We start from the raw sequence: 22,924 nt of genomic DNA on the forward strand, positions 1-22,924 counted from the left end.
TTTGGCTTGGCTTTATTCTAAGCTTATTCTTAGGACTGGAGTTGAAATTTGAATTTTATATCCATTCTTTCAGCTGAGGTAGTCCAGGCTGTCAGTTCAGCAATCCTCTGCAGATACAGAAGGAAATGAGGTGAATGCAATCCTGCAGATTTGATGGCAAACACAAAAATAAGCTGCAGGATAGTTCTGCCAACTGAGGACAAATAATGTGTTTTTTTGTTAACAGCTGCTGCTACTTGATTTGAGTAAAAGATCACCCACTGTGTACTAGGAATTCATAAAGTACTTCCTTTTATGAAAAGAGCTATTAGGTAGCAGAACTGAAAGAAATGATTGAGTACGTTAATATAGTTTAATTTATACAACGTTCATAAAGCGATATGCAGTGGTTTTGAGTTACTGCTTAAGCTTTAAAACATACATATTTAGCATAATCATTATTACCTCGTATATTTCCTACTAAATTTTGCATTTATAGAAGATTAAAGTAACTGAATGTAGGAAATGGCCAGAGTGTGTTTCACTGGCACAGATTAAGGATGCTAAAAGGGGGGACAGTTTGTAGAAGTGCAAAGATGCTGCTACTCTAGACCCAATGAAGGACCCACCAAAATGGGATTCGAGACCACTGACGTTTATTTCCTGAAAGAAGCAAGTGTAGGTACATAATGCTGTGAGCTTCAGCAGTGAGCAAGTATGTATTGCTGGAACAATACCATTTTAGTTAATTTATGTTGGAATAAGCTTTGCATAGTGCAGGAATTTTAATGCAGATGAAGCTGCCAACATGCAAACCATGGATCGCTGTTAATTTATGGCGTAAGTGATCTGCATGGGAAGTAACCTTCAAGCGGTACTTCAAAGCAGGAGATATGTGTTTAAGGAGAAAATCCTAGGTGTTTTAGACATTTATCAAATGTAAATTAGAAGCAAGGCATTCTCTTTCATTTTGCCTTTTAGACTCTAGAGAATTTTAAGGTAGCTTAGACTAATTTTTTTCTTTATAAAAACGAGATTCTGAGAAGACATTTTTAACCTCAGTGTTCATTTATGTACAATTAAAGTGATATCAAAAATCACTAGAAATGCTGATGTGCTCAATTAAGCATATTATAGATTTTCTCAAAGGTTTTCTAATTCCAAGCTGGGGAAACTTTGCGTATAGAACATACCTTTTCACTAAAAACACAGGAAAACACATATTTTTAGCATTTGACAGTGAAAACACAGTTCTATGTTTTTTTTCTATGAATTTCTTGATAATTTTTCATAGTGGCAGTAAAAATTTTACAGCAAAGTCATCTTCTCCCATGCAGCAGAGTACTTTACTAAAAAGTCACCATTTTGAGATTTAGTTGATTTTGATAAAACTTTTGATTTTATTTTATCTCATCTCTGAGTGTGCATTGCTTGAGACTCTCTGGACAGGAGCTACATGTTCATAGCACTGTGCTGTGCAAATTGGCAGCGACATCCACAGAATCCACAAATAATAATTGCAAATAAAACCTAGTCACAAAATCACATGTGGTCCAACCTTTTGCCAGCATTAAATTCTTTCTTGCAGCATGTTTCCTGGTAATTATATTGTGGAATATCACATTGGCTTATCCCATATGTTAATTAATTGCTTTGGCTTGCTTATGAATTTTAATAAAACTTCTGAAAGCTGTTTTTTAATCTGCTGTAGTCACTACCCCCATACTGTGCAGAGGTTGTTTGGTGAAAATTCCAAGTGGATGATTACAGTAGCAGAGCTCCAATTATTTTGAGAGAGAGACTCAATGAAATTTGTGAGTTTGTAAGTAAATTGTGAAGTACAAAGAAGGAAGCGAGCCACAGAATTTTGTATGTGAAAACCAACAGCTTTCTTACCTTCTCCTTAATATTTTCAGAAATCTTTCTCATATATTATTGGCTTTGAAAATAACACTTTTGCTTTAATTTCCTTTCAAAAACTGGAAAATTAAAGCAATATTCATAGTCAGGATTCCTCTGAAAATTATGTTGAAGGTGTGATTCTGTTGCAAAGCGTTGTTGTACACATCCATAATACCACATATTGCCCAGACAGCTTTATGTGCCATGTATCAGACACTGAGGGGGAGGCAGACCTAATACAACGCCTTGTTGTGTGTTTATTGCTGTAGAATTGGTTTCCCAGTGTGAATATACTCATTTTTTTGTGTCTAGTAAAGCCATAGATTCCTACAACTCACTCCTGACAAATCACACAACTTAAAACTGTACCTATTTGGGAAGATTTTACTTTTTCCTAATACATCTGAATACTGTAATGGTGGAAGTTGTTACTCAGCAATCTGAGTTTCTTGAGTTTCATGTTGTACAGCAAGACAACTCCATTTTTACTAAAGCTCTTTGTGTTCAGACCTGTCAAGTGAATTCTTCCCCTCATACCTTACCTGTGCATGATCACTCTTAAGAATTTATTTCACATCAGTTTTGGTTTTGACTTTTATACCTTACTAATGTCTGTGGATGTTTCACTCAAAAATTTCTTGATCATGAAAGCTTCAAAATGATACAAATGACTGGTTCTTAATTTTTTTTTTTTATATTGCCTTTAAAGTAAGTCTCCTGGGTAATAGCAAGTATGTTTTCCTCATGGATTAAAAAACAGTGCATCACAAATGACAAGCTGAATGCACAGCATTTGTTTCTTTATGGTTAACTCAGTGAGACCATGAAGATCAGTGTTCTGCAAAAAACTTATCCTATGTTATATTTAAAATGTGACACCAGATACGATTTCAAAATACTTTTCATTTAAAATGAAACTCTGTGCAGTGGTACAAGGTGATGCTATTGCACTTAGAGTACTTTGAGGAGAGCATGAGAAAATTACTGAGGATAGTGTGAGAAAACTTTTTGCATAGGCACTGCTTTACAGGTTTTATGAAGATTAAACTTTTTTAGTGGTTGTTTTACACTGAGTTCAGTAATACAGAAATATTGAATGTAATTGACTTTTTTACTAGATGACTTGTGTATATCACAGTTATTCCCACAAATGTTTCCTAATAATGAGCCTCAAAGTTCTTCACAGTGCTCTGGCCAGTTGTGTCTGGGTTAGACAGACTAGAGCCAAGTAGAGAGGATTTTTAAGCAAGTGCTGTGTTCTGAAATAGAAATTGAGAAATAAAAGTACCGTGTAGCAAAAGATTTTGAACATTACAATTCTTTGGGTAATTAAGCTTTGTAGTATTTCTGGTCTTCTTGTGGTCAATTTTTGTCACTTATTTTTTTCCCAGTGAAAATTTGGTTGTCAGGCCTTGTCCAGCTTGTGACTATGAAGAAATTAATCGATCCTCTGGAATTCAGAATTCTGGGGTGATTGGTATACCAAGGTTACTGATCATTGCACTAAATACCTTCCACCCTCAACTGAAGCTGCAAAGGACAGAGGAGGCTTTACATTTCTTAAACTTAAGCCGAACTAGAAACAGGAAAATTCGGTGATTTGAATCAGCAGGGAACATACTTGGGATTTAAATACAAATGTAGGAAAGGAATAAGAGTGTCTAATACAAGAAAGTCTTTCCTTGTGTTTGTATTGAAAAAATACATCGAAGTGCTGTTTAAAGATGACTGATTTAAACAGCAGCAGTGGGTAGGGGACTGTAAGCTTGTTAAGTCTTAGACTTTTCAATTTATTTCAACTACCACTGTTACTCTGGGAGGCTAATTACAACACATACTGTAATGGTCAAAGCCATAGATCTGCATATTTAATGTTCTGAAGTGACAGATATTTATGCATTTGACATAGTTTCTTTTTTTAAGTTTTCTTGAAACATTCACAAAAACCTGTGTTAGTCATTGTAGTAGGTTTAAAGATGTAAGATCCATTCATCCCTTACAATGCAATAAAAAAAGGCATTTTCAATCAAGTCCAATAAATGAACTCTTGTGTCTTTGAACTTGGAGACCTTTTCACCAGAAAGTGGAAGTAGTTCAGCCTGAAAGATGGGAAGATGGCTTTGGGCTGGTGCTGCAGATCACCACCAATGAGGACCAAGGGTGGATATCAAGTTCCAGTCAAACCTTGGAATCCAGTATTCACTTTCTTCTAGTGAGAGATCTTTGAGGAGCCTCCTAGTAGAATGACTATCAGGCAGCTTACCGCAGTTGTGATTTGATCTTGCAGTGTTTTGCAGCTCCTAGACGTGTGGACAGTATCTTCAGTCCTCTCTCTTAGTGCTCGATCTCCAGAGCCGCTTGGCAGTGACAGGCAGAGCCCTGAGCTGCTGTTGGGATCCTGTATGGCTGCAGCTGGGAGCTCTTGTCTTGATGGCAAGGCACAGGCCAGGTGTGGTGATTCTTAATTCCTGGCTCATTCAACAGCTGACTTTACCTAGTTCAGATTTTACTTTAGTGCAGACAGCAGAGTGTTAAGATCTTTTTTCTGCTAAGTGAGACCTTATATTCATGACTTCAGTTAAAAGCATCCCTGTGACTCCTCTTTTGGATATCCAGGATTGTATGGTTCCAAGCTAATGATGTTAATCACTTCTGTTCTCTCTGTATCCCCTAAATGCATATTACTTGAGCTATTAAAGGAAAACAGTCGTCTTAGGGCAGGATATGGCTATATTATGTTAATATTGTTTACTACTTCCCATTATTATTTGGTGAAGTATGCAGATAAACACCATGGAGAAATGCAAGTTTACATATACTGGGAATGGTTGGAGAAGATTAATTTTTAAAAGAAATAATTAAGGTGTAACAATATTAGATTGGCTGGGCTGGGAAAGGAAGGGGAAGATGCATCATTATAAAGAAAAAATAGAAGGTACAATAAAGTAACAGATTCGTAGACATCAATTGATTTTGTGTCTGTTCCTACCTAATAATAAAAAAGCCTCTTAAGATTCTTCTGCATAGAAAACACGTACACTAAATGGAGCTGTATTTATTTAAAATACCTTAGGGGCTTGAGAGAGTTTGTGTGCCTGCTCTTCCTCTTCTTCAATCCTTGCAGGGTAGATTTTAATATTTACACATATGAGTATATGGGCATAGTTGGTGCCATCTCGTTAGTGGAGAGGGAGATCTCCAGGAACAACTGCGTGTCCAGCGAGTTACTGAGCAGCCCAGGGCCATTCATTTGGCTTCTGAGCTGTTTGCCTGGTGCTCAGCATCATCTTGGGGAATAAAAACATGGGGCTGCCTTAATGTGCTGCTGTGGAATTTCAGTGTAGCTCTGTCATATTAGAGCAGAGCTGTACAGCTCAAAAAATAACGAGCAATGTGGGCATAAATTTGATGTTGGATTAATTTAGTGTCTGCTTCCCAGGACGTGAGGGCTGCCTTTTCCTGCTCAGGAGGTTCAGCCTGCCTTTTCTTTGTGCATTGATGGTAACTCCCAAAATTAGCAGTGAGCAATTGCTTAATAAATCACTAAAACTCCTTCTCCCTTTGTGAAAAATAGGATTTGATTAATCTTTCATGTGATCAGCTTCCATGCCAGTGTGCAGATAAGCTGTCAAGTGGTACCAGTTCAGCAGAGGAGCTGCTGTGGCCAGTATGAGTCTGCAGGGATGCGGAGCTGTCAGATCCTTGCCTTTCACGCTGCAGGCAGCACTGGAGGAAAAAGGGTTTGTTGTGTGCACAGCCAGCTGCTGGTGTGACCTCGTAGGGCTGTGAAGAATGAGGCTGCTGTGGGAGGCTCGTGGAGGGTAGGCAGGGCCTGCAACTGTCACTAAAGAATTGGAAATTTTAAGTGATGTGAGAAGGCCTAGCAGTCTTTGTACATCAAACCAGACAGCAACCACCCCAAGCAGATTGTATTAAACTGAATTTTTTCTTCCCCTTTGCTTTTTCTTTCCGCTTCAAATAAGCTGAATTTCTAGGTGACATTTGGCATACAAAGAGCCTGCTTTCAGTTACTTGATTTAGTTATATGAGACTGTGCACAATACTGTAATTTTGTTAACATTTACAAATAGCACTGACTAGAGGTCATTTCTAGTGTGTTAGATGTTGATCAGGAGTTTTTTTGATTTTGATGTTGTTCACCAAGAGAACTTTCAGGTATTAGTTAAGTGCTTCTAAATGAAGGAATTACGGTTTTTGCAGTGCTGCTCAAAAGCAACAGTCTTTTGGTTTTAAAATTAATTTCTGGGCTGTGGACTGGAAACTTTGACTTGTGTTTGGTCTCTGTGAAGGTGTTGATGGGAGCAAGTTTTTCCATTGGATTAGGTGGTTCAAATGTATTTCTTTATTCTGTATTTTTTATTCAAATATAACTTCTGAATCTGAAACAGCATCTTATAAATGAAATGAGATTGAATACAATTCAAGCACTTTGCATCAGAGTGTTGTTACACTGACTGAAGCATTAACTTCTGTAGCCTTCCCCAAGGTCACCCTTGCACAGAGTGGATGCAGGTCTAAAATACTGGGGTTTAATGGCCTCGCTATAAAAAGCTGTAATGATGTAGGTATGAGGGTTTTTTTCATAATACCAAGACTCAGTAGGAATTTTAAAAAGCATTTCCAGTGTTTCCTGTGTTGTAGTCCCTTTTAAACATGGTTTTATTGGGTGTGTTATTTTAGCAGACCTCTGTAGCAGAAGGGAGTTGCTTCTTACAGTCGAGCTGCTGTGTTTTCAGAAGCTGCAGGGGAAGGCAGGCTCACTTGGCATCAAGATGGTCCAGTTACTTTTGAGAGGAAAAACACAAATTTCTTTGATAAGAAAAACAGAGGTCGCAGAATGAAACGAAGGTAATGGAAAGTCTGATGATCTATCTGGTCAAAGGTTGCTTTTCAAGCTTTCAGTTCCTAAACTGCCTTTTAGGCTTAGGGTAAGAAGTAAAAAGACTTTAAGTAACCAGGAAGAAGTAGCAGAAAAAAAAACAAAAATCTGTTTTGTTACTAGGTACCTAATTAATACTAAAATTTAGAGTGAGTTTTGTAGTTTTGAGAAAATGTGAGTTAGCTCTCCTAAGTCAAGCAAAGTCTCGGAGCCTTTCCTTGAGCACAGTGGTAAAGGAGGAAGTACTTTTTTTTTTTTTTAAATTTGTAAATCAGCTAACAATAGTATGGTCAAATAAAACAAAAATCGTTTGGATTTCAGTTCAGTAATACAGCAGAGGTGCTTTTACAGAAGAAAAAAAAAGTTTTCTTAAGCTATGCAATGTTTTTTGTAAGTTATGCAACTACTTTGATTTAAAATCCTAGTTCTGTACTTAAAAATATTAGTTCTTCTTTACAGTTCAAAATTCTTGTTCACTTGTTAGTACAAATTGCTGCTGTAAATGGTGACTTGTAAGAACCTATGCAGAAATGATTTTGTGCCAAGATTAACCAAGACTAATATAAACTTTATCTTTGTTTTCAGTCCAGAGGAGCTTCCTGTCCATGATGCGGTGATAGAAAAGGTAAGTCCACTGTCCTCCGGCTTTTGTTACTGGGAAGTAAACATTTACAGATTTACAGCTTTTAACAATATAAATCATTGTGAAATGAGTTGGTGAATCGTTTTAGTGATTTGCATTTCCAAAGAAGCACATTCTAAGTCCCCTAAGAGCTGTATCCTTGAGGCCACAGTAACTCGCCCACAGATCCCTTGGGGCCCACTCATTCTTACATTTGCTCCTGTCAATGAGATGTGAATATTCCTTGCCCATCATATGACCTAGTGAAGGAAATGGAGCTACTTAAGAGCTCACAGCCGGCTCTGCCCTGAAAGAGTGAGAGCTGTGGTCCTGTGCCAGGAGCTGCCATCAGCTGTGCTGGGGGATGGATGGATGATGTGAGCGAGGTGGTGGCACTGACACTGAGGTGTGCACTGCTGTCCTGAGGAGCGTGGGGTGCTTTGCTGCTTTGGGAAATGGTGACAAGTATCCTGCTGCCACTACAGTGTGGTGACCTCCCTTGTAATGCTGAGTTGCTGAGCAGGGTGTGTTCTGGACATGCAGGTCCTGCTGGCAGCTGGAGCATGTCCTAGTCCAAAAATCCTGCTGCTGCTGGAGGGTACTGGAGAAGTAGTTTGACAACTGATGTGTTGGGAATGTGGAAAGCAATAAAAATAATGGGGAACTGAATTTCTGCCTGTCTGGGCCTAGTTACTGTTGGTATTTCCCCTTGGTCAGTTGGGTCTGTTGCTTTCTCCAAGACCAAATCAGATCAGAAAACTCAAGATAAAATATTTAAAGCTGTAAGTTTAAGTTAGCCCTCTTGGGTGCATAAATCAGTAGAATACATGGAAAAAGGATGGAATGACTTATTCCAAGGCAGCTCAGCTCCTTGAGTGTTAAGAGCAGCAGTGCTTTGGAAAATTAATTATTTTGAGCTTCATTTATATACTGAAGCTAGTAAGAGATGCTTACTCTAAAAGAATAGAACTTGTAAGTCTCTTTTGTTTTGCCTTGGTTCATGTGTGGTTTTGCATACACAGCCTGAAATAGTTGCATTTTCCTGCCATGTTTCATTACATTTAATAACACAGTGAGTGTATGTATAATTTCATTTCCATCAGAAGGACACAGCAGGGGGGTGAGTCTCTCAGCAGAAATATTAGGCAGCTTGCAGCTACTATGGTAAATGTATTTTGAAGCTCTGATTCACTGTGGCTTTGTAGTTAGCCTTAAATTATTGGTGGAAATAGTGTCTCAGTTCTCTGTCCCAAATTTTGTTTGTGCTGTCTCAAAGTGTCAGCATAGAAACTGTATTTATGGAGTCAGTGTTAAATTACAAGTCTAGTGTGTTTTTATAATCATCCAGTGATGCTCCTGCATGAGACTCCTGGTTACACTCCTGATGGTATCCTGACCTCTGCTGGTCTGGGCTTTATCTGGCTTCTGTCAGCAGGGTTTGAATCTTTGCAGTTTTCGAGATTACCATTCATAAGGATTACTGTGTTATGTTAATGCAGGCTAAGATTATGAGCTTTTGGTACAATGGCTTTTGAAGTCGCTTACTTGGCAGAAGTATTTATGCTTTCCTTTTGCCTTGTGAATTTTAAAAAATATTCCTAACTCAAGTTTTCATTTCATTTGCAACTTATGTAGAAGGTTGATATCCTTGTGAATTTGGAGTCTGGTCTTCAGATAAAAACAAACTTATGCTGGAATTGGCTGGGATTTCTGTGTGTTTTTGTGTGTGTGTATTTTTGGTCATAATACCTTTACTGTGCATTAATAGTTATAATTAAGGATTTTGGTGCTTCATTACTTTGCTGCACATTTGATGCCTTAAATGTATCAAATCAGTGTCCTTCGTTATGAACTACTTAACCTTTAGATGAATCATACAGCACATCTCAGCTAAAACAAGGGGAGGAAAGATTTTCTGGAGGAAAGGAGTCAGAGAACTGACCTCAGGAAATCTGGAGTCTGTGTCTGACTCTGATTTTGAAGGTCTATGAAATGTCTCTAAGTCATTTTCAGTTTGTTAAGTTTTGTAATTTGATTTGATTTGGTTTACTTGATCATAAATTCTCTGGGGGACAGTGTAGCATGTTCTGGTTTTTTCTGAAGCTTCTGCTGAAGCACGCTTTAAGCCTCAGCCCCTGGCACACGTGCTCTCTGGGAAGGTGGAGTGCTGCACACGAGAGGGATGCTTGCCAACTATTTTTGCTTTCACTAGTGCATTGTTTACTGACATGAGTAGGAAACCAACTCTGCTTCAATTAGGGATTCTGTTACTCTCAATGGCAAAAATGCTTCAAAGTGTAAAATGTACTCAGAAGACAGATAAATGGATTTTTTTTTTTTTTTTTGGTGACATCTACATGGAACTTGTCTGAAGGAGCAGCAGCAGCGTACATCTGCTCTGCAATGAGCTGCCTCAGATCTGTCTGTGTTTTCAGTGTTGTACCTGTTAGACATGAAAGTGAACATAATTCAGGCAGGGAAAGAAGTAGCTAAAAGTTTTCAACAACTGAACACAGAAATAATTGCTATTTTGACTACAGTAGCATCACTTGAGAACGGGGATAAATTGACACAAAGACATAAAAGCTTGAACAAACATACAATTGAAGTGAGCTTCTGACTCAAAAGACCAAAAATCGTGAAAGCAGATCAAACATACAAACAAAAAGACTATGGAAACAGAAAGGGTTTTATTTTTCTTACCAATTATCTGAAGAACTTGTTGAGGGCAGAGACCTTTCCTGACTTCCTGTTATTCCTGCAGTCTAAACCGTGCCTAGACGAACAGCTGCTTTAAGAGATGTTGAAAATGCTGATTCCTTAAAGGGGTTGCAAGTGTGAAGGAGAATCAGAAACAGTGTTGTGATATCTGGGAAGCAATAGTTTTTCTAGTCTTCCCCTCTAACATAACTCCTAAGAGACATCTTTTAAATTTTTTTTTAAAAGGCAAGTATTTGAGATAATACCTCAGTACAGCCAGAACCTGAACAGGAATGTGGGCAGTTGATTGCAACATGAGTAGTTAGATAAGGTTGAAAGAGTAGAGGCACTTCTTTTCCCCGTAACATTTTTATACTTGTGTCAGGCTTATATCATTTGAATTTAAACAAAAATAACTTGAAAGCCCAAACCAACTTATTTCCTGGATGTTTTGTGGACCTATCATAGTTGGGGTGGACCTAAACATCATGAAGTTATACTTCTGCTAATGCAAGGCTTTGGGATCCTGGATTAAAGAGGTTCAGGAAGTTAAAGAAGCCCACTTTGTTACATTGATAGCTGAGAAAGAATGAACAAATTCTGATGGGGAAAAGCTAGAACTAAAATTAGGATTCTGTTGGGACAGTAAGTAGTAATTTTCTTTTATATTTTCCCCCAACATTTTGGATGCAATTGACTTTATAAATACTTAATGAAAGTATTAATAACTTTTCAGTATCCTGCGGAGCTTTAAAATTAAACTTTTACATTGTTACGAGATTGAATCACTAGCCATGTGAATATCCTTCCTGTCTTTATTAATCCCTGGATTTGAAGTTGGAGGTAAGGGGGCTGTCCTTTACAATAAAACTAAATTCTTCCTTGTATTCAGCTTTGAAGAGAAAGCAATAGCCACGCACGTACATTTTTCTGCTTTAACCTTTCCAGTCTGGATCTTCCACTCCAAAGCTTTATGAGAGAGTTGAAGTAGTCTCATTAAAAAATTTAAAAACACACAGCTAACTATTAACTTTGCAGTATAATCAGAGACACTTTCCAAAATGTAAAACTGAGCTGTAAAAATAATTGCAAAAAGTCATCATTGGAGCTAACAAAATACAGATTTTTTACCATGTCGTGCCAAAGCACCTTGAAATTCTGTGCACTAAGATGGCTGATTCCAAGTTGTTGTTTGGTTCCCAAATTTGAGAAGTTGATAGCAACTGTTGCATATTTTTATAGACAGAAGGGCAATCTCTAAGGTAGTAGCTGTACTTGCTAGACTACTTAATGTAACTACTTATTTTGAGAAGATGGGGTTTGTTTTGGTTTGATTCTCATTCTATCACCTTGTTACTGAAATATTCTTGTCAGTAATAAAATTTGAGCAAATAGATCTTCAGAAGAAATCCTGATGTTAAATTACCTGGTAATTCAGGTGAAAATATGCCAAGGAGGAGAATTGTGGCAAGGATTTCTAGCTTTTAATGTCTAGAATTAAAGCTTATTCCCATTTCTGCTCCTGCAGTGTCACTCTTGCATGCACTTCTTTTTGTTCCTTTTTAACTTTGTGCCTTTTAAGAAGGGATGTTTTGTGTGATCATCAGCAAACAGAAGCTAATTATGTTTAGGGCAAGTCTGGGTAAAGAAGATAATTTCAGAGACAACTAACTTTTAAGTAGCTTGCAGCAGAAATTATTTGCCTGATTACTGAGTATGAAGACAAATTGAAGTTTTTTTTTTTTTTTTTTTAACCCGCCCAATGTATAAAGAAGAAACTTCTAGAAATCTTGTCCTCTTAACTTCCTCCTACGAAATACATTTCTTCCATAGTGCTGCAAATAAGAGTTTCTGCTTGGTTTTTGGTTGGCTGGTTTTTTGGATGTCTTAAATGAACTGGTGTTACTCTTTGCTGTTCTCAGATGACTGAATAAAAAGTTCATAATGCTCTGTTAAACTTTTTCTTGTTATTTTGAGAAAAACATAAATAACTTTAAATGCATTCATTTTGGAGATATTAAAATTTTCTAATTCCTTTTCAGCAAAAGCACCTTGAAATTGAAAGGACTACAAAATGGCTTAAGATGTTGAAAAGCTGGGAAAAATACAAGAATAGTGAAAAGGTAAAATTCTGCATGCCTTTGTCATTGGCTGTCACTTCTGAAAGAATGTATACCCTGAAATTAGATTGCCTGTGTTTGATAGCTGAAAGAAACCCAAACCCCACACTGAAAGAATAAGGTTTTTTGTTCTTCCAAAATGCAATAATACCTAATAACCCAAGAGGAATTACCCAAAAAAATTGGTGCTCAAAAGAGAGGAATTTTGTTCAGTGTGTTCATGTGTGCAAAGTAATCTGTAGACAGAGTGGGTTATGTCAGGTGTGCCATTAAGTGCTAAGTACTTTTACTTGTTTTAAAAGCTAGGTAGGGACTTCCATGTGAACAGTTTATTTGCTGGAATTGTAGTCTTGGTCATCTTAAAATTACGGAAGAATTTTGGCTGGAAAAACCTTTCTGGAGAGGCTGTATTCCCAACACTGGGTTCTGGGGGGGGTTTCATAGCTGGTCTTGTGGCTGATCGGTGGATAATGCACAGAATCCCAAATTCAGATTCCTTCTTCTCTTCAACACAGCTTAAGACTTGCATTTTCTTTTGCGGGTACTTTTGATGCTGCTGATCCACCTGTACTGTGCAGAGGAGCAAGGACAGCTGTTACACATCCCAGGTTCCTGCCTGGATGACTGGCCTGGAATGTCACCTTACTGGCCTTCTGCTTAAGTAAATGATCTGTGTAAAGTTGAGACCTTTGAAGAGAGATATTGAGACCAGAATACTTGTTAGCCTGATGAGCAGAGAGCTGAGATGCTACAAGGAAAGTAGAGGGAGAAATTTACTTGGCATGTCCCCTGCTCATCCTGTCTGCTCACTACCTGCATTTTTTAGACTGGTGGCTGTATCTTGCACTTTGCTTTTGTTAAAAACCAAAGCCAGTGGTTGATCTCTTTCAGGGTATAGCTCAGAATCTAGAAAGTCCACTTCCTCGAAATATGATGTGAATGCATGAAAAATAATTATTTGTTCTCAAAGTTTTTCTTACTATCCTACTTTCTGTCCTGCCATTTTCTCTGGGAGGAGAAACCAGGGGTCTTAACACTTGTGACTTTGTTTTCTTAATGTGGCAGTAAGGAGATTTTAAGATCAAATATGTTCCCAAGTCAAAGGGACAATAAAAAAACCTCTGTAACAGCTACTTTGCAAAGAGAGTGTTAAATATGACCTTTCAGGTAACACAATAACCACGTGTCATCTAAGCAGCAGTGGTTGTACTCTTCAGCCATTGGTGACATCAGTCCATGAGACACTGACTTAAATAAATAAGCCTCCCTTCACCAGGCATGCGGAAGATGTAGCAGATCAGCTGAGCAGAAAGAGTTTCAGTTCATGTAACAAATTATACGCTGAACTATAAATAGTGGCTGAAATAATTCAATATGTTCATAAAGGGATGAACTTTGCTTGAGGCTAGGAAAAATTTTCACTCATTGTTGAACTCTGGTGGAGCACATGAGATTTAAAAAACAAGGGTGTTTTCCTTATTCTCTCTCACATCTTATGTGGTAAGTGAACCAGAACATACAGAGTAAAGAATCAGCTGCCTCCTCCTCCTGAGCATCCAGTGGAATGCAGACATTATTTGTCACTTCTCTTTATGGAAAACCTGCCCATGTTCTTAAAGACAGTTTTTATCTGGAAGTGTGTTGGAAGAATGCACCAGCTTTCCATGCTCACATTCTTGAAGCATGGAAGGAGTAGTTGCAGGAATAGTTCATGACTCTTGTGTTCTGTCTTCACTTGACTGGATAAAGTGGTTAATGCTAGAAGAACAAATGGCTAAAGAAAATGAACAGTCTGTGTGTTACAAGACTCACTTCACCTGACACTGCCATGATTTCTGTGCAGTCAGGCTGCTCCTGAAATCAGTATTCTTTAGAAACAGCACTGAAGGGAACATTGCAGCAACAACAACAGTAATAATGTTGTAGGATTATAGATTATAATTGTAGTGATGGCTTGGTTTTGGAAAATGGCATATTTGAGATACGCTTGTGCTCTTAGATAGGAAGGGAGACTCAGAGAAAGTGATGGTCTCAGGTATACAACAGGTATGTACAAAATACAGGGCTTTGGACAGGCTGTTTGTGTGAGCCTTCATAATATACAGCTAAGGGAACTTTGCCTTGAAGGAATCTGTTCATACTGTACACATATTGTAAATGAATCCATATATTTGATTCCATTATCCCAAACTGTCAAATGTTTAATTGAAAACTACAGTTTTCATTCAGTACTCTTGCAGGCCTGCCTATAGGCTGCTTCTCAACTTTTTTCTTCTGTCATAACTTCACAAAGAGAATTAATGAGAAAACATTAACACACTGGTGGTGTGTGTGTGCATTTGAGATGCTTCAGTTTACATCTTCTCCTGATCTTCACTGTTGAAGAATATCTCAAGAAAGAGATGAAGCCTCTGGGAACTTCACACTGTTTTCCGGTTAGAATGCTTGTGCTTAAACCTTCTAAAAAAGAGGGGGTGGGGAATAGAGATTAGGAATGTATACCATGAGGAACTGGGAAAAGATGGAAGAATTGTCATATTGAGACCAGAAATATGCCAGGCTCTGCCATGTTTGAGTAATAGTTTAGAGGTAGTGAAACACGCCATAATAAAGTGAGCCCATGTACAGCTCTATAACAATGTAGAATCACAGAATGATAGAATGGTCTGAGGTGGAAGGGACCTTAATGATCATTGAGTTCCAGCCACCTGCCATACACAAAGGACACCTTCCACTAGACTCTGTTCCTCAGAGCCCCATCCAGCCTGGCCTTGAACACTTCCAGGGATGGGGCAGCCACAGCTTCTCTGGGCAACCTGTGCCAGGGTCTCACCACCCTCACAGGGAAGAATTTCTTCCTTACATAGGATGCCCTTGATGTCCCTGGCCAGATTGAGTCTCACCAGGGTTTTAGCTCTCTAACCTGCTTCCTGGCGGCTTGAACGGTCTCTCTGTATTCCTCCAAACTGCCTGTCCTTGCTTCCCCCCCGTAGGCTTCCTTTTTCTGTTTGAGATTGTCCAGGAGCTGCTGTTCATTCATAAAGGCCTCCTGATGCTTTTGTCTGACTTGCTCTTTGTGTATAAAACTCCTTGATTCCTGTGTGGTTATTTAGGCATCTCTTTCAGTGGAGTTGTCATGGTTCTTATAGATACCACTCTGAAGTGTGTAACTGCCCTTGTGTCTTTGCATGATTGATACTTGTCAAAACAAAGCTTTCATCTCCCCATCAGTTATTTCTTATGCAGGAAGTGGCACAGAGCAGCAAAGTTTGTGTTTCAGTGTGGTCCTTCTCTAGTTTATGCTTTTATTTCCTATTTGTATTCTACTGCTTAGTGGTTCAGGGTACAATCAACCATCCACAGATAGTAAATCTTTCCTGGCTTAGTATGATCATAACTTTCAGGAAAGATTAAATAAAACTGTTACATGCTGTATTCCCATTTGAGTATTTCCACCAAAGTATTTCTGTCTTTCCCTGTTTGCCTTCATCTATCTGTGATTGAAGTTGCCTAAATTGAAGGGGAAAGGAAGAAGAGAAACAATCAGGGTGGCTGCCATTTCCAGCTGTTCTGGCTGTGTTCACACACAGTATAATAATCAAGTCTCCAGGTCGTTTGGAATCTGAACACAGAGCCTTAATGAAGAACCCTCTTTGCATTCCTGAGATTTTTGAATGAGATGGAACAACTCCTCTATTTGCACTTTTTCTTGTTTTATGCAACCCACAGAAGCGGAAGAACCTCTAAAGGCAGCAGGCTTTATAAACAGATTTTCTTTTCATTATAAATATACTTTCTTGTGAGACTTCAGATTTTAATTCTTATGCTTCTCATCACTGATTCTTTTTGAGGTGGCAGAGTCCCTCTGCTACTTGTGCAGCTCTTCCTGACGCAGCTGAGAAAGTTTTATTTTCAAGAAAACCAGCTTTATATCTTGCAGGAGCAATGATGCCAGTTGCCACTCTTCAGGCCAGTGCTGTGTGACAGTGGCCTCATTTCTTGTCCAGAAACCAGTTGGGTTATGAGGTGGAGATATTGGGGCTGGACAAAGGGAGGGGAGGCTGTATGTTTTCCAGGTGTTTTTTGCATGTTGGACATTATGGACCTCATTGAGACTATACTAATTTCTTTTTGTCTTCTTGCTTTACAAGGGTTTTAGTTAATTCTGTATATTCAGTGTATTTAGAGGTCCAATTTGTTTTTGCATGAGAAGCTCCTTTGAATTCCTGGGTGATAGGGCCTCATTTAGTGTCAGTTTCTCCTACCTACTTCAGGATCAACAATATTACTAATAATTGCAAGAGTTTGACTGCTGTCCTTGGCTGAATATCAGCTTAGATGTGATACAGAACTTAAACCTGTATTTTTATGTATATTTATATATTTTGTTTTGAGCTATTACCTTAAGGAAGCTTTAATTTTAAATAATTCGTTAAAAATTAACTCAGTATTTCATCTTCCCTGAAGCAGATGAAAAAAGTAACCTCCTGAATTTTCTATTTTCTGTTTTAATTATTAATCCAGAGATAGCAGAAAAGTAGATGAGAGCTCTGCAAGTGTATAGACCCAACCAGCATTTCTCAGCAGATTTTTAACCTGGTATTACATAAGGATATAAAAGACAGCAGAGGGCACTAGAATGGTACTTATGGTAAAGACATTCAGCTAGCTAATAATCAGTTTGTTCATTTATCTTTTCTTTAACTGTTTGGTGACTGAATGATTATCAGAAATTAATTTTGCAGTGAAGTGTGTGTGGGTTCCCTCCCACAGTCCCCAAGATGCAGCACAGCCGTGTCGTTTTCGCAAAGCTGCAGCATTGCACAGGGTCACTGAAAGGTTGGGGTTGGAAGGGGCCTCTGAGGTCACCTGGTCCAGCCTCCTGCTCGAGCAGGGCCACCTCCAGCTGCCCAGGACCATGTCCTGATGGCTTTTGAGTATGTCCAAGGTTGGAGACACCACAGCCTGACGGGATGACCTGTGCCAGTGCTCCATCACCCTCAGAGTGAAAAAATCTTTCCTGAAGTTCAGAGGGAATCTCCAGTGTTTCAGTTTATGCCCGTTCCCTCTGGTTGTGTCACTGGGTACCACTGAACAGAGCCTGGCTCTGTCCTTTTTACACCCTTCCTTCATCGTTATGCAAAAGACAAATTGATAAGATCCCCCTGAGCCTTCTCTGCTCCTGGCTGAACAGTCCCAGCCCTCTCAGCCTCTCCTCATGGCAGAGATGGTCTCATCATCTCTGTAGCCCTTTGCAGTGTGTCCATGTCCGTCTCGTGTTGAGGAGCCCACAACTGGACTCACCAGTGCTGAGTACAGGGAAAGGATCACCTCCCTCAACATGCTGGGAATACTTTTGTCTGATGCAGCCCAGGATACCATTGGTCATCTTTGCTTCAAGGGCACTGCACTGGCTGCTGCTCAACTTGGTGTCCACCAGGACTCCCAGGTCCTTTTCTTCTGAGCTGCTTTCCAGCTGGCGACCCCTAGAATGTTCTGGTGTCTGGGGCTGTTCCTTCCCAGGTGCAGGACTTTGAACCTCTCCTTGTTGAACTCTGTGAGGCTCCTGGCAGCCCATTTCTTCAGCTTGTTGACATCACTCTGGATGGCAGCACAACCCTCTTGGTGTATCAGCCACTCCTCTTAGTTTTCCATTGTGTATGAAATTTTTCACACTTGTTTCCATGTTCTTCTTTGTGCAGTGGAACCTGTGCCATGACTGAGTGACATTTCTCTCCTCTGTATCAGATAGTGAAAGTTTTCGGTCTAGTGTTCTGCTGAGTCTGTAGGCAGGATCTAGTAATGACTTGGGATGACTGAGAGCTTTCCTCTGCCTCAATAAAAGAATAGTTGGAACAGCAGAGTCAGCTGAACACAGATCTAAAATAGTTTGCAAGAAGCTGTGAATGTTATTTGGGTTTATTCTGTCAGGTGGTGCCTCTCTGTCCTTTCTGCTCTTTTAAAAGTTATATTTGCAACTCATTTTTCAAACTTTTCTGTGAAAAGCACTTCCATAGTTCTGTGTCTCAGTTTTTACTTCCTCCTTTAAGGGCTCTTCTAGCATTTGGCTGTTTCAATCTAGGCAGTGCAGGAGATGGGAAAATTGTAAATGCCAAGGACTCCTCTGAAACTGGAGGTTCTTCTCCTTCAGTTTTATTTTCCAAAAAGCCCCTGAACATCTTCACACTTTGGATGGATGGTTTGAATTGTTTTAATTCTGTTTGAATAAGAAGCTATTATTATAAAAGCTTATTTCTGGCCTTTTGTATCCACCTGACCTTCTCTCAAAATACTAATTTATTCAACAGTAGTCTTGAGAGTTTATTCTTCAACCAGTTGTCTTCATTAATAATCTTTTGCTCTTGGAGACATTTGCAAATGAGTTAAAAAATTATAATTAGCTGAAAAAGTGTTTGTTGTGAAGGTGCTCTGTTGCTGTACATGGGTCTGAGGAATAAATAGTACTACCCATCACTGAGGACATAGATCACTGCGTTTTTTTCCCCTAGTTTTCCTCCAGATTTCCAGAAAAGATCCTGCAAATTTGGCTCATTTTGCTTTCCAGTAGACAGGCTAATCTCTTCCTAGGATGACTCCACTGCAGTTGGGGATGTCTGGCTTTCAAAAGACTTGAATTATTTCCCACAAACAGTTACCTTTGTGTCTGGGTTGACACACACTGGAATTCTGTGACCTGAGCTCAGGGTATCCATCTGTAGAGAAGGCTGCTTTGGAGCTCTGTATGTTCTTCTTCACCTTCACAGAAGAAACTGCACTGGCCCAGCTGTGCTCGCACTACAAGTGTTGCTGATTTAGCATTCTTAGTATTAAGGCAGCAAATTTTTCTTTATGAAACACAACATTTTTTTTGTGGACAGTCTTCAGGATGGCTGCTGTATTTTATACAAGTTTATAATTTTCATTTGAAAAAGGAGCAAGGGAAGAAACTCATAACCTTACTTGTGCAAGAGTTACAGATTCTGCAATCCAGACACAAATCCTTGCTGGAATTAAAGACACCTTTAAAGAGCCAATATATTCCAAATGGCAGGAGGTTTGGAAATATACTGCAAAGAGGGGTTCATTAATTTTCCAAAACTGGAGATGTGAAATACGTGAAAAGAAGAAAAATCCTGTCTTTGAGGAGGACATTGCTTTTGAAATATTTCTTACTGCAAGCATAACTTTTTTATAAAAATGTTTAAAGGAAGTGGTAGCTTTTTCAACTGAGATTTTTAAGGTCTGACTTTCATTGTAGGATAAACATGAAGGAAAAATTGGAGAGCAATTGTGTGTGGTTTGTTCTCTTTTGAATCTAATTGTCTCCCTGTGTAATCATTAAAATAATGGTAAAAACATAACTTCAGAAGGATTCATTTTCTTTGCCAGGGTTGCCTTTTTTATTTCCCTTGTCTTAGGTATGTCTCCAAAAGATGGTAACACCTTTTTGTGTTTTTTGTTGGTTTTTTTTGGAAATGTTTTAATATGCATGTAGGAGACTGATTATTAGTTTAGAAATAGAGTCTGAGATCTGTTAGCTTTAGAAATGGCACATTCTGATTTTTTGTGATCTCACAGTTTGTCTCCTTGCATAACATACATTTCAGCACTCTGTTGCAGTTTTACAAGAATTCAAAAATCAGTTCTGCATTTGGTTTTTTACTGATAATTTTTAAAGCTTTGTGATTTTGCTGCTTGCCTTTTGCTATTTCTATTTATAGACCATAATTACAGTGAGTTATTTGTGGCTTACCCTGAAATAGTGTTGCTAGGAATCTGATTTTTGGGATCTAAATCACAAAATTTGCTCGGCAAAGGTGATACAATTTTGACAGACCTTCCTACATGCAAAAGTCCTGACTTGAAAACGCCACCTGGGAAGGTTTGGCCTGTGTATCCATTTTGTCCCTGTGCCTCTGGATTCCGTCAAGAGGTCCCAAATGGCATTGCTGGACATGTTCCTCAAAACACATTGGAACACTTCGTCACCAGCAGGTCATCCCTTTCTTAGGGCAGTTGGTGTAATTGCATTTTTCTCTTTAGCATGTTGTGCATCACTATTCCTTTTATTCAGAGCATTGTGAATTGTGCTGCATTTTCATCTTCTTTTCTCTTTTTGCAGTTTCATAGGAGAATTTATAAAGGGATCCCACTGCAGTTCAGAGGGCAAGTCTGGTCTTTGCTGCTTGATGTTCCTAAGATGAAAGAAGAAATGAAAGACTTCTATAATGTGAGTTTGTAGAATTTCTACTTAATTAAAAAATACCAGATACTAAAACTACAGGCTTTATTAAGCCTTTGCTGTTATGCAGTGTTAAAAAAATAAATTAGAAATTACATTGCACTCTATTGCTTGTTTCAGCTAGGAAAAAGGCTGTGTATTCAAAAGCTGAGCTGAGACTGAGTGTGAATAGATGAGGAATCTTATGGAAGAAGATTGGTGTTGGGATTGGTGTTATCTAAATTTTGGTGTCTGTTACCTTCCTCATATTTCTCACTCTTTAGTCTAACAGGCTGCTCTTTCAGACTATTATATTTTTTGTAAATTCCTCAGTAAGAGTAGTGGGAGATCCAAAGTAAAACAGAGTTAATGCTGATTAATGTCGTTGCAGGGAAGAATGCCAAGTAAAACTAGAAGCATTTAAAAATAGGTGAAATAATCTTCAGAAATTATTAGTGTCATCTAATGCTCAATACAAAACAAAGACGTGTTTGTAGTTCAGATACAGAAGTAGAAAGAGTTTCTTCCATCATTATCTGATTTATTTGCGATATACTCATCTTGCTGCTCTCTATTTTCCTGTTTCCTGAAATTATATTAACACTGCTCACTGCAAATGTCACAAACTGCACACCCTAAATTTAGAAGAATAATACACATTTGTTGTAGGTCAAATACCTTCTTTCAGTTCTCTTTGCAGGGGAAAGACAAGTTCTTAACCTTCTGTCCTTCCTGTTTCTCAAATTTTCGGTACCTTTCTGTTCTCTCACACGTGAAGCTGCCACGACTGCAAGGGCTCAGGGTGCTTCTTTTCCTATATTCCATCAAACCATAGGTGTTTAAAAAACAGAAATTTTCCTTTTGCTGCCTTTCTGGTCTGTCTGGGGGGGACAGATCATTCTGGGTGTTTAGTTTAAATTATATTGAAAGGTGCACATAGCTGAGATGTGGTTAGTGTTGGTTCAGTGACTTACAAGTAATTCCTCATGTGCCTAAAGCTTCTGGTTGTGTTCAAACAGACTTGATGCATGTTACTGTTCCCTGTTTGATCCCTTTGTTATTACTCTTTTTGTCTTTACTCTTCTTTTTTTGCAACCAGAGTCTGTAGAGTTTTGCCTTTTGTGGTATTCTCTGATAGTCAGAAGTAATGTTCTGAAAATACCATATTGAATCCAGAGGCTTGCAAACTCAACTTTTACGGACAGAAGTGAGAATAAATGAATGAGTGTCAAGAGAAAATCATTTTAAGTGCAAAAAATAAGGTGTCAGTCTAAACCTGTGCAGGCTTCATAAGTATTCAGTTACAAAAATGGATTTAATTATAAAACACTAAAGCAAGTGCTAAAGTAGACGTACTCTACAGCTAAAGTAGATTAGAACAGAAAAACAGAGGAAATTACTATAGAAATGTCCATTATCTGTACTTAGGTAATAAATGGCAGCTATGTAGCTGTTACTTCTGCTAGAGAAAATGACAGGAAAAGTATGAAAACCACACTAAATCACTTGCTTAAAGTCTAGTCTAGAGCACTTGGCATCTCAAGTTCTTGTTCCTGAGTAGCAAAATTAATTTTCTGTCTTTCTCTAGTGCTGTGCCTGCTTGAGAAATGGCAATAAGAAATTCGAAATGCTGAAACAACCTTAAATATGGGCAGTGAAAAATTGTGTTATGGGATTGGTCTTTCTACATCTTTTCTCTGTGGCTGCTTCTGAGTCACAGAATTTGTACATGTATAAGCTTATTTTGGGAGTTAAAACCGTTAATCTCATGAGTTGCTATTCTGTATTGTTTTAAATCGCGTGATGGCAATTACTTTAATATAGCTGTACAGTCAAGCAGATTTCTGCTATTTTAGAGTTCACAACTTTAAACTTAAATTCTGTTCTTTACCGTGTTCCCAGAAATTGAAGTGTCAAGCACGAGGGTCGTCGCCAGATATCCGGCAAATTGACCTTGATGTAAACCGGACGTACAGAGACCACATCATGTTTCGGGACAGATACGGTGTAAAGTAAGTAAACTTTCACCTTCCCAGAGATTTTAGACTTTCTTTGGATTTCGTGTTCTTCTTCTCCCAGTGTCTGATTCAGAACCAAATAAAGCAGTATTTTTGTATGTGAGCATTTAATTATTTAGAACTGTAGGCCGTAATGCTTTTGAATTTCTTCAGAATGTTTTGTTATTTTTTGCTGCCACTAGATGAGGAATATTAGGCAGCTGTCATCTTTAAAAATGCTTAATAGTGAAAAAAGTGGGGATACAAACATCAGTATTGTTGCTTGTTTGCAGCATCAGCACCCTGCTGAGAAGAAGAGGGTATTTTTCCCCTTCTGTTTCTGTATTAGTTCAGGTTTTAATCTCCTTTTCTTGCCAAGGCAGATTTTATGGTAGTCTGCTGTTCTCAAAAAGCAGTACTCAGAGCTGTGGACTTCGATGTGATAATAAAAGTAACATTTTCTTCCATTGTTATTCTAGATGT

General features: G+C 38.5%; 1 protein-coding gene across 4 annotated transcripts in view; it reads left to right on the forward strand.

Moving 5' to 3' along the window:
- LOC121673336 (USP6 N-terminal-like protein) overlaps positions 1–22,924 on the forward strand; it is a 112,423-nt gene that overhangs the window by 64,065 nt on the left and 25,434 nt on the right. For all 4 annotated transcript variants that reach the window (XM_042046559.1, XM_042046560.1, XM_042046557.1 and 1 more), the window contains 4 exons: positions 7,367–7,406; positions 12,146–12,226; positions 20,346–20,453; positions 22,347–22,456. In XM_042046559.1, the coding sequence (XP_041902493.1) occupies positions 7,367–7,406; positions 12,146–12,226; positions 20,346–20,453; positions 22,347–22,456 (339 nt within the window). The remainder of the gene's footprint in view (positions 1–7,366; positions 7,407–12,145; positions 12,227–20,345; positions 20,454–22,346; positions 22,457–22,924) is intronic.

Source organism: Corvus kubaryi, unplaced genomic scaffold (genome assembly GCF_017639235.1).
Source record: "Corvus kubaryi isolate FWS band 111438036 unplaced genomic scaffold, C.kubaryi_AGA036_p1.0 65360, whole genome shotgun sequence".
Lineage (NCBI taxonomy): Eukaryota > Metazoa > Chordata > Aves > Passeriformes > Corvidae > Corvus > Corvus kubaryi.